Raw genomic sequence first — 12,099 nt, 5'->3', positions numbered from 1 at the left:
AGGATCATACACCATGATCAAGTGGGGTTTATCCCAGGAATGCAAGGATTCTTCAATATATGCAAATCAATCAAAGTGATACACCATATTAACAAATTGAAGGTAAAAACCATAGGATAATTCAACAGATGCAGTAAAAGCTTTCAACAAAATTCAACACCCATTTATAATAAAACCTGTCCAGAAAGTAGGCAGAGAGGGAACTTACCTCAACATAATAAAGGCCATTTATGACAAAACCACAGCCAACATTATCCTCAAAGGTGAAAAACTGAAACGATTTCCTCTAAGATCAGGAACAAGAAAAGACTGCCCACTCTAACCACTATTTTTTTTTTAATAAATTTATTTATTTATTTATTTATTTTTGGCTGCCCTGGGTCCTCATTGTTGCTCGTGGGCTTTCTTTTAGTTGCAGTGAGCAGGAGCTCCTCTCATTGTGGTACATGGGCGTCTCATTGTGGTGGCTTCTCTTGTTGTGGAGTATGGGCTCTAGGCACACAGGCTTCAGCAGTTGTGGCACACAGGCTCAGTAGTTATGGCTTGCGGTCTCTAGAGCGCCGGCTTAGTAGTTGTGGCGCACAGGGTTAGTTGCTCCATGGCATGTGGGATCGTCCCAGACCGGGGCTCGAACCCATGTCCTCTGCATTGACAGGCGGATTCTTAATCACTGCACCACCAGGGAAGCCCCCTCACCACTATTATTCACATAGTTTTGGAAGTTTTAGACACAGAAATCAGAGAATAAAAAGAAATAAAAGGAATCCAAATTGGAAAAGAAGAAGTAAAACTGTCACTGTTTGCAGATGACATGATACTATACATACAGAATCCTAAAGATGCTACCAGAAAACTACTAGAGCTAATCAATGAATTTTGTAAAGTAGCAGGATACAAAATTAATGCACAGAAATCTCTTGCATTCCTATACACGAATGATGAAAAGTCTGAAAGAGAAATGAAGGAAACACTCCCATGTACCATTGCAACAAAAAGAATAAAATACCTAGGAATAAACCTACCTAGGGAGACAAAAGACCTGTATGCAGAAAGCTATAAGACACTGATGAAACAAATTAAGGATGATACAAACAGATGGAGAGATATACCATGTTCTTGGATTGGAAGAATCAACATTGTGAAAATGACTATACTACCCAAAGCAATCTACAGATTCAATGCAATCCTTATCAAGCTACCAATGGCATTTCTCACAGAACTAGAACAAAAAATTTCACAATTTGTATGGAAACACAAAAGACCCAGAATAGCCAAAGCAGTATTGAGAAAGAAAAACGGAGCTGGAGGAATCAGGCTCCCTGACTTCAGATTATACTATAAAACTACAGTAGTAAAGACAGTATGGTACTGGCACAAAAACAGAAATATAGATCAATGGAACAGGATAGAAAGCTGAGAGATAAACCCACGCACATATGATCACCTTATCTTTGATAAGGGAGGCAAGAATATATAATGGAAAAAACACAGCCTCTTCAACAAGTGGTGCTGGGAAAACTGGACAGCTACATGCAGAAGAATGAAATTAGAACACTCCCTAACACTATACACAAAAATAAACTCAAAATGGATTAAAGACCTAAATGTAAGGCCAAACACTATAAAACTCTTAGAGGAAAACATAGGCAGAACACTCTATGACATAAATCACAGCAAGACCCTTTTTGACCCAGCTCCTAGAGAAATGGAAATAAAAACACAAATAAACAAATGGGACCTAATGAAACTTAAAAGCTTTTGCACAGCAAAGGAAACCATAAGCAAGACAAAAAGACAACTCTTAGAATGGGAGAAAATATTTGCAAATGAAGCAACTGACAAAGGATTAATCTCCAAAATATACAAACAGCTCATGCAGCTCAATATCAAAAAAACGAAAAACCCAATGCAAAAATGGGCAGAAGACCTCAATAGACATTTCTCCAGAGAAGATATACATATGGCCAATAAACACATGAAAGGATGCTCAACATCACTAATCATTAGAGAAATGCAAATCAAAACTACAATGAGGTATCACCTCACACCAGTCATAATGGCATCATCAAAAAATCTACAAACAATAAAGGTTGGCGAGGGTGTGGAGGAAAGTTAACCCTCTTGCACTGTTGGTGGGAATGTAAACTGATACAGCCACTATGGAGAACAGTATGGAGGTTCCTTAAAAAACTAAAAATAGAACTACCATATGCCCCAGCAATCCCACTACTGGGCACATACACTGAGAAAACCATAATTCAAAAAGAGTCATGTACCACAATGTTCATTGCAGCTCTATTTACAATAGCCAGGACATGGAAGCAACCTAAGTGTCCATCGACAGATGAATGGATAAAGAAGACGTGGTACATATATACAATGGAATATTACTCAGCCATAAAAAGAAACGAAATTGAGTTATTTGTAGTGAGGTGGATGGACCTAGAGACTGTCATACAGAGTGAAAGTCAGAAAGAGAAAAACAAATACCGTATGCTAACACATATATATGGAATCTAAAAAAAAACATTGGTTCTGAAGAACCTAGGGGCAGGACAGGAATAAAGACGCAGACGTAGAGAATGGACTTGAGCACACAGGGAGGGGGAAGGGTAAGCTGGGACAAAGTGAGAGAGTGGCATGGACATATATACACTACCAAACATAAAATAGATAGCTAGTGGGAAGCAGCCGCATAGCACAGGGAGATCAGCTCGGTGCTTTGTGACCACCTAGAGGGGTGGGATAGGGAGGGTGGGAGGGAGGGAGATGCAAGAGGGGAGAGATATGGGAACATATGTATATGTATAACTGATTCACTTTGTTATAAAGCAGAAACTAACACACCATTATAAAGCAATTATACTCCAATAAAGATGTTAAATAAAAAGAAAAAAAAAAAGAAGTAACGGGGACTTCCCTGGTGGTGCAGTGGTTACGACTCTGCCTGCCAACACAGGGGACATGGGTTCGAGCCCTGGTCCAGGAAGATCCCACATGCCATGGAGCAACTAAGCCCACAACTACTGAGCCTGCACTCTAGAGCCCACAAGCCACAACTACTGGCCCGTGTGCCTAGAGCCCATGCTCCGCAACAAGAGAAGCCACCACAATGAGAAGCAAGGAAGAGTAGCCCCTGCTCACTGCAACTAGAGAAAGCCCATGTGAAGCAACGAAGACCCAACGCAGCCAAAAGAAAAAAAAAGGTAACAGCTGTCAATTTTCCAAAATTGTTAAAAAAAGACAAACCCAACCAAGAGATCCATAAAGCTCAGCAACATTTAGGCAGGATAAATAGAAAGAAAACTACCCTCAAATACATCATTCAAACTGCTGAAAATCAAAGATCAAGAAAAAATTCTTAAAACCTTCCAAAGAAAAGACTTATTTCATACAGAGAAATGATAAAATGATAGCTCATTTTTCATTAAAAAATAAATAAAAGCAGGTCAAAGACAACACAACACCATCTTTAAAGTGCTGAAAGAAAAAAGTCAAACCAGGATTTTATAACCAGAGAAAATATCCTTCAAAAACAGAGACAAAATAAAGACATTCTCAGGGAAAAAAAAAAAGCTGGGTGAGTTTGTCTCTGTCAGATCTTCACTACGAAAAATGCTAAAGGATATTCTTCAGCCTGGAGGAAAATCTACCAGATGGAAATCTGGATCTAAAGGAAAACCTGAAGAGCACTAAAAATGTTACATACCTGGATATTATTTTTATAAAAACCATTTTTTTTTCTTTTCTTAATTTCTTTAAAAGACAATCAACTCTTTGCAACAAAAATAATAAAGTATTGCACATTATATAACTTGTAGTAATAAACACATGCCAATAATGCACAAAGGATAAGGATAGTGATGTAACAGTAACTCATGGAAGATTGTAATAAGTTAAGGATTCATATTGTAATCCCCAAAGGAGCTAGTGAAAAACAATACCAGGAAGTAGAGCTATAAAGCCAATAGAGGAGATAAAATGGGACATTTAAAAAAAAAATTTGATTTATTCTAAAGAAGGCAGAAAAGGAGAAACTGGGACAAAAACTAGGGGTATACATACACACACAGAACAAATAGCAAGATAGTAGACTAAAACCCAATAGTATCAACTATTATAATAAATGTAAATGGACTGAACACTCCAATAAAACAGCAGAGATTATAGAATGGGGGGGGGGAATCAACACTTAACTCTACGCTGTTTATAAGGGACATATTTTAAAAATAAAGATATAAACAAGTTGAAAACAAAAAGATGGAGAAAGATATACCACACAAACAGTAAGCATTAGAAAGCTTACAGCTAGATTAGTATCAGTCAATGTATATTATAAGACCAAGGATAAATAGTTACATTTGATAATGAGAAAAGGACCGATTCATCAGAAAACAAACAAAAATTCTAAACGTGTGCTCATCTAATAACAGAGTTTTAAAATACATATAACAAAACTGACAGAACTAAAGAAAGACACAGACAAATCTTCAGTTTTTAACATCTCTCAGTAGTTGACAGAATAAGCAGATACAATTTAGTAAGAATATTCATCTTGACATTCATAAAACACTACATTCAACAACTACAGAATGCAGTTTGTTTAAGTACATATGGAACACTCTTCAAGATATACCATATGCTGGGCTAAAAAATAAGTCCCAGTAAATTGCAAAGGATTGAAATCATACAGAGTATGTTCTCTGACCATATTAAAATTAAATTAGAAGTCAGTAACATAAAAATCTACATCCCACTAATTCATCTTACTTTTTAAAACCATTTGCTTATTGCTTAATCCTTTTTATCTAACTTACTCTCTCTGACTCTCCTTTATATGTCACTTTTAAGGTCACAAATGTCCTGCTGATCCTCAAATCCAGGCCTTTTAATTAATTAATTCAGTACATGGGTAACTTAACTGAATACAACAACAGTTCCTGAGGACCTAATATGTGTCTGACCCTCTGCTGGGGATAATAAATGCTATTGCTTAAATAGCACTTTGGATGTGTCAGGCCCTATGTAAGTACTTTACAATTTAAACCCTTGTTATTAAATCTTCCTGAAAATCCTATGAGATGGGAACAGTTTTAAAGATGAAGAAACTGAGGCAAAGAGAGAGAAGTCATTTGAACCATGGTCATAAAGCTATTAGGCAGTGAAGCCAAAATTACCAGCCCAGAAATTCTAGCTCCATGGCTGTGTTTCTTAACTGCTGTACTATACAGGCATACTTTTTTTTTTGATGTTCCACTTTATTGTGCTTTGCAGATATTGCTTTATTTGCAAATTGAAGGTCAGTGGCCACCTTATGTTGAGCAAATCTATCGGCACCATTTTTCCAACAACATTTGCTCACTTTGCATCTCTGTGTCACATTTTGGTAATTCTCACAATATTTCAAACTTTTTCATTATTATACTTGTAATGGTGAGCTGTGATCAGTGATCTTTGAGTTACTACTACGACTGGCTGAAGGCTTAGATAATGGTTAGCATTTTTTTTTAGCAATAAAGTATTTTTAAATTAAGGTATGTACATTGTTAGTTTTGGACATAACGCTATTACACCCTTAATACACTACATTATAGTGTAAACATAACTTTTAAACGCACTGGGAAACCAAAAAAATTTGTGACTCACTTTATTGCGATATTTGCTTTACTGAAGTGGTCTGGACCCAAACCTGCAATCTCTCGAAGGTATGCCTGTATAGTCTTTGACTTTAGTGATCACAGAATGGTGGAGGGCAGGAGAAAAGACAAGTAAACCATCCTACTGCAATGCAATGGATGTTTTGATCACCCCCCCCGCTACCCCATTTACAGTGTTTCTGTGCCTTATATCTCAACACTTAGGCACTTAGTAATCTACCTTATCACCCCTTTATAAACTTACTTTCTAGGAAAAAATATGATAATCTTTATACTGTAAAAAATTAGCTATAAAAATTTTAATATTGTGTCAGGTGTCGAGAGCATTTGCATTTTAATAGATTCTGTCTGATTTAGGCAAAATACATATTTCTAACTTTGGAATGTCAGGCACTCAGAGGACACACGAAGGAAGGTTGTGGGAGGGGAGTGGAGATCTGCCCAGGTATTCTTAAAATCTAACCACCTGAAGAAATATGGCTTCTTTATAATTAAATAAGTTAGAGTCATAATACTCTTTATCGATGAGCATTATAGAAATTAGTCAGTGATTCGAGTTTGTAATGAATCATCTTCAAGAAGTCATTTAACTTTGTCTCAATTGTTATATCTTTCTTTTTCTGTAAATGAGAATAATATTTGCTCCATAGGGTTGTAAAGATTAAATGAAAGAAAGTATGTAAGCACCGCGGCATTACATGGCATACAGCATATGATGCTTGATAACTGTTAAAAAACCAAAAAGATGTGTTAAGTCTCTTTATATTAATGTGTAAGTCTCTTTATATTATAAGACAAGGGAATTTTTTGAAGTAAGTTTTATAATAGTTTGGCCTTTCCTAAGATCTCAAGTCCATAGAGAATACTACACACTAAAGTAACAATCAGAAGTTCAAAAAAGGGTATACAATTTCAGGCTGAGCCTCTGGCTGTAAATTTGCAAAGGCTTAGTTTTTTAGGAGTAAACAGTAAATCTTTCTGAGCTGAAGATAATAAAAGCAACAGAAAATAAGGGTTTTTTAGCCAAGAATTCTATCCTAATTTATGTCATTGACATAATGATGTTTGCACAATCGCAAATGTTTAATTCTGGGTCTTGAGAACCTATACAAGTTTTCAGAAACCATAGCAGACTATTTTTCAGTTTTCAAAAGAGGAGGTGAAAACAATAGGAACAAAATTTTCCCTGAAAATGTTCAGTTTGAAAATTAGATATGAAACTGGATTTTTCATTTTGAATAAACCATGATCAGTAAGACACAATGTTCCCTGACAGAGGTAGAAATTTTTTCTGAGATACTAGAGCCCAAAGGCTTTAGATGTGACACTGGCTTTTGATGGGTACTCGGGTAAGTTGTTTCACTTCATCAATTGCAGTTTCATTATCATTAAAATCAGTGAAACAAACAAACCTCAGTCTGTTGCAACTGATTTTAAACAAAAAGTTCCCATATTTTTCCTCCTTTTTGATGATCTACAATACAATTAAGGAAGGTGGAAGTCAGGATTTGGAAAGGTGTTGGGCTGCAGTAGTTAAGTAATGGTCATCAATGAAGATTCCTATGGGATAAGGCTTATGAAATTTTCTCTTTCTGCATGAGAATTTGACCTTCAGTTAATTGTCCAGTTTTGTTCTTGGGACAACCTGATAAAACTGATATGTTAATTATGTTACTAGGGAACATTACTTAGGGTGAAAATGATCCCTGATTGGTAGCCTGTCTCTGGCCTGGAAAGACCACCAGTACCTCATAGAAAGTCCTGTATTTGTGATTTCCCCAAGTGTGATGACCCTTGTAGTGGTGGTGGTCCTTCGTGGGCATCTCAAAAGCTATGTCTATGGAGTTGTTACAAGATACACTGGTTCCTGTGGTACATGAGGGTTTTAAGCCATGGTGACTCCACACCTGCCTGATGTGGACCTTGTGTCTTTGAACTTGAGCTGTCATTTTGGGTGGGGATTCAGAAGGCAGACCCTGGAGGAATGCAAGGATTCCCGCAGGAGTGCCTGACACTTCCCAGCAGGCAAGCTGTGGCTCCTGTCCTACTGAGCAGACTGGGGTCTATCAGCATCTTATGAGTCTGGATGTGAAGTTGAACCAAAGATGACCCCCCTTGTGGACACTGCAGATACATCACAGATGAGATATAATAAGAACCAGAGGAAAAGTAGTAAATTCCTGATTCCTGGGAACACATTTTCCACTTAAAAATGACAGTCAATAAACATTTGCTGCTATTGATAAAATAGAGACGCAACATTTCCCCTCGATGTTTCCTGGTCTCTGGCTTTTACCCTGAGTCTTCCCTACAAAACAAAATACCTTTTAACTCCTCGAGCTGTGCTCATTAGAATGGAAAGCTGAATAAGGGTGCTTTCATGAATGAATATCTGCAGTTTCAGGGGCCTTCAGAGAAGGGTGGGCCACGACAAACAGGAATCAAAGTCACAAGAACTTTCCCAAGTGCTCAACAGTCTCCAGGTCTATAGCAAGTGTTCACATTCTTATACTTTTGCTTCTTATTCTTCTACCCTCTCACTCCTTGCTTCAATATGACCTCTTCTTCTCAGGGCTCATACAGTGAGAATCTCTTTTAAGTACCTTATCTCATCTGTCCTTTCTGAGGTCTTTCTTCTCCCTAGAGTTCATCTCAGTTTTATCCCTCTGAGTTTCAACTAGCTTGAAATACCCTTGACTGGGAATGCCCAAGGTCACCATTTGGCTCTGTAGCCAGCTGGTAAGAGTGACATTTGAGGTCTGTGCCTCATGCCCAGTGCCAGGCTTGGGAATACACACACCTTCTCACTTCATTGCATGGCTTATATTAGTTTCCAAAAGCCTAAGAACGGCACAGCTGGTTGTGAAATCTGATGGTAGAGAATTAGGAGAAATATCTACTGAAAAGGGAGGGGACAGGCCAGAAGAGGTGTGTGCATAGTTGGAGCTGGTTGTAGCAAAGCCTGAAGCCACAGAAAATGGGCTCATCTAGCAGGCTGCTCTCAGGAGCGGTGACAGGAAATTCTGAAGACCTACTCTATCCTTCCCAGGAACTTTACCCTGTTTTTCTGTAAGAAGCCCTCATGGTACATTTTCTTCATACTGTATATAAAAGAGAGACACTCACATAATGATAGTGGGTGTGTTAACTTGTAACAACTGGTATATCCTTTTAGGAAAGTAGTTTAATATTGTTTATCCTTCTGATATCATTAATTCTTCTCCTGGACATTACTCCAGGAAGCAAAAGTAAACCAACAAAACCACATACATGATTTTTTTTTTTTAAATAACCACGAAGGCTACATAGCAATATGGAACTGGCTGAAACATGAAAGAAAAAAAGCGGAATGTCTGAATATCCACTATGAGTACGACTTTGAAAACATATGGGTACATGTGGACAAAGGCCAGGGTGCAAAACAAAAATGAAAACAGTTGTGACAAGGGAATACAGTTATAGATGATACATTTTATTTCATTTAAAAATTCTTCAGTCGTGTTATCTTGTTTTACATTTAAAATGAAAAATTAAAATAAGAACAATCACTTAGTCAAGCGGGGGTTAGGAAGGATTCGTCTTAACCCTAATGTATTTATGAGTGGTGTAGGTTATTATTTTTACACCTGTGAGATACAAAGAATTCTTAGATTATGATATACAGTTCTCTTTAATTTGTTTTAGGTAATCTGGTCTAGGTAAGAGTAAATCACAATAGCCAGTGGTTAAATAGAGTTTACAATGTGCTAGGTGGTTCACATGTATTAATTCATTTAATCCTAATAACGCCCTTATTAGGTAGTTCCTATTAAATTCCCACTAGGCAGAGGAGAAAACTAAGTTCAGAATGGTGAAGTACCTTGCTCAAGGCCCTGGCTTAGCTGGTGAGTGGTGGAGACAGGATTCAAACTCTTGCCAGTCTGGCTCCAGAGCTGTGCCCTAAACCAACGTCCTAAGATCCACTCAATGGATGACTAGAAAATGGTACCATGGGTTTCTAATTCGGGCCAAAGCTCTTTCTACTGCACCAGGCTGCATCTTATCTGGCAGGTGAGAAAGCTGAAAAGAAGACTGAGTGACTTGCTCATGGTCACATGATGAGCTAATGGCTGAGAATTAACTACTTGATTTATAATCTAACGATTTTCCTATAATCCCAGACTGCTGGGAATGAAAAGAAAAAAACCTAGCTAAGAACAAAAGTAAATGAGAAAAGGCCTCAGGGAAATCAAGCCTAAGACCTTTAAAAAGATAAAAATCTTCCTTGTCTCTTTGCTCTGGCATTTATTTGAATGTGACCCTGTCCTACATGCCACTGACATACGTCTGTGCTCGTGGATCAGTGACCTACACGGGAGGGAGGAGCGTGAGGGAGAAGAGAGGGCTTCTGGGAGACGCAGCTATCACGGTGCACATCTGCTGTGCTAGGATTTGCCCAGACTCTGCATGTGTGCCTGTGTTGTATATGTTCACATGGAGAAATGATATATCAATCAGGTGGGCTCACTGGAAAATGTAACCATCTTCTGATTTAAAATTAAAAAAGATTCTGCAAGAAAAACTGAGCGTGGAGGGGTGATGGTTAATTGTGCGCCAACTTGGCTAGACTACAGCACTCGGTTGTTTAATCAAACACCAATCTAGGTTTTGATGCGAAGGCATTTTGGTAGATGTAATTAACATCTGCAATTAGATGACTTTAAAGGGGATTACCCTTGATAATATGGGTGGGCCTCCCCCAATCAGTTGAAAGCCTTAAGAATAAAAACTGAGGTTTCTTGGAGGAGAAAAAAAATCTGCCTTAAGACAGCATTAACTCCTGAGTTTCCAGTTGATCTGAACCTACTGATTTCAGACTTGCCAGCCTCCTAATTGCATGATCCAGTTCCTTAAAATAAATCCATATCCATCCATCCATCCATCCACCCATCCATCCATCCACCCACCTATCTAGAAAAAGGGAGAGATCCTATTGGTTCTGTTTCTCTGGAAAACACTGACTGATATAAAGGTCTTTCCAGAACTACAAAGTACTGTGAGAATACTGGGCAAACACATCCACCTGACATACAGTTCATGAAAAGCAGAAAGCAACTGAAAATGCAGGAAGCAAAGTCTGGCTGAGGAGAGATGATGTTACATGCCACCCTGCAGGTGGGGACCAGAGCAAACATTCCTCTCTGCCCCCGGTTCCCAGCAGGCAGTTACAACAATCTCAGCACAGTCACAGCTGAAAGGGATGAGCTTACTGTGAAACACAGGTCCAAGGACCTATGAGTCCCTGTAGCAATAAAACGATAGCTGGGAGTACAGAACACGCACTCAGATTCTAGGAATTAACAACAAGGAAGGTGCTCTGGAGGTAGTAAAAGAACCTCCTCCATGAAGACTGACAATGACCTCAAGGCATCCCCCGTGTCCTGCTGAACACTGAAAGACAGTGTTCTGATCTGCTTCCCATTTTAAAAATAGATGTGTCCTTTCAGATTTCTTCCTTACCATCCTTATCACCCTCACCACCATATCCCAGCAGTCCCATCCCCTAGACGACTTTTGGGGTGCCAGACGGGAAGGTGCAGGGCAGACAGTCAACCTCACCTTGGCTTCTGAAGTGGGTTCCAAGAAGCACAGGCGATTCCCAAGTCCCTCAGCTGCCAGGCAGAACTTCCTCTGCTCCTTGTGAACGTTGGCGACGCACTGGAGGACCACTTCATCTTCCTGCCAGGGGAACAGAGACCCATGTGAGCAGTGAGAGGGCTGCATCCCCACGCAGAGCCAAGCCCCCAAGGCACCTCGCTGTGCCTTTATCAGGTACGCTGACGGGCACATGCCTTTGAATATTAGATAAAGGAGAGTTCGTTCTTCCCATGGCACAACCGAGCTCCTCCCCTGAGTTAGGACTCTCCTCAAATCTGGGGTGGGGTCACAGTGAGCAAGTACATGGAACAGAGGTACTACTTAAATACACAGCGAGAGCCTCACTTGTGAAATGTACAAACTGCCCACCATCCAAGCGAGCAGTTGGTGTCAACACTTGAGTGAAGGAGAAAGTAAACCTAAGCAATCTCTCCAAATAAACAATAAAACAATGAGGTGAGATTGAGGGAGACAGAGACAACAGCAGAGATCTGAGGGAGGTGGGATTTGTGGAGGGAAAGTCCATTTTATGTCAGGGAGAGGAGAGACATGTTTTGTCGGGGGGACGGGGTGCACGCAGTGATAACGCATCTGCCGGAGGTGACAGAGGAGGCTGTGGAGAGAGGCAGCAGATGGGTGTCAGACATATGGGAAAGGAAGACAGAAGGAACCTGGAGGAGCCAGACTGGAAGGAGATGCTGAAGTCCGAGTGGGGGAGCCACTCTGGATTCCCAAGGAGGGGACCTTTCTCCTAGGCATCAGTCTCAAAAGCAGCCCTCCTCCAATTGCAGACACTTTGTTTGAA

General features: G+C 39.4%; 1 protein-coding gene across 1 annotated transcript in view; it reads right to left on the bottom strand.

The window, feature by feature from the left end:
- The window catches only part of RYR3 (ryanodine receptor 3), a 552,083-nt gene that overhangs the window by 361,808 nt on the left and 178,176 nt on the right, over window positions 1–12,099 (bottom strand). The window contains exon 2 of the mRNA XM_036843923.1: window positions 11,256–11,375. Within this exon, the coding sequence (XP_036699818.1) occupies window positions 11,256–11,375 (120 nt within the window). The remainder of the gene's footprint in view (window positions 1–11,255; window positions 11,376–12,099) is intronic.

This window comes from Balaenoptera musculus, chromosome 2 (assembly GCF_009873245.2).
Source record: "Balaenoptera musculus isolate JJ_BM4_2016_0621 chromosome 2, mBalMus1.pri.v3, whole genome shotgun sequence".
Classification (NCBI taxonomy): domain Eukaryota; kingdom Metazoa; phylum Chordata; class Mammalia; order Artiodactyla; family Balaenopteridae; genus Balaenoptera; species Balaenoptera musculus.
This window is presented reverse-complemented; position numbering and strand designations above follow the sequence as displayed.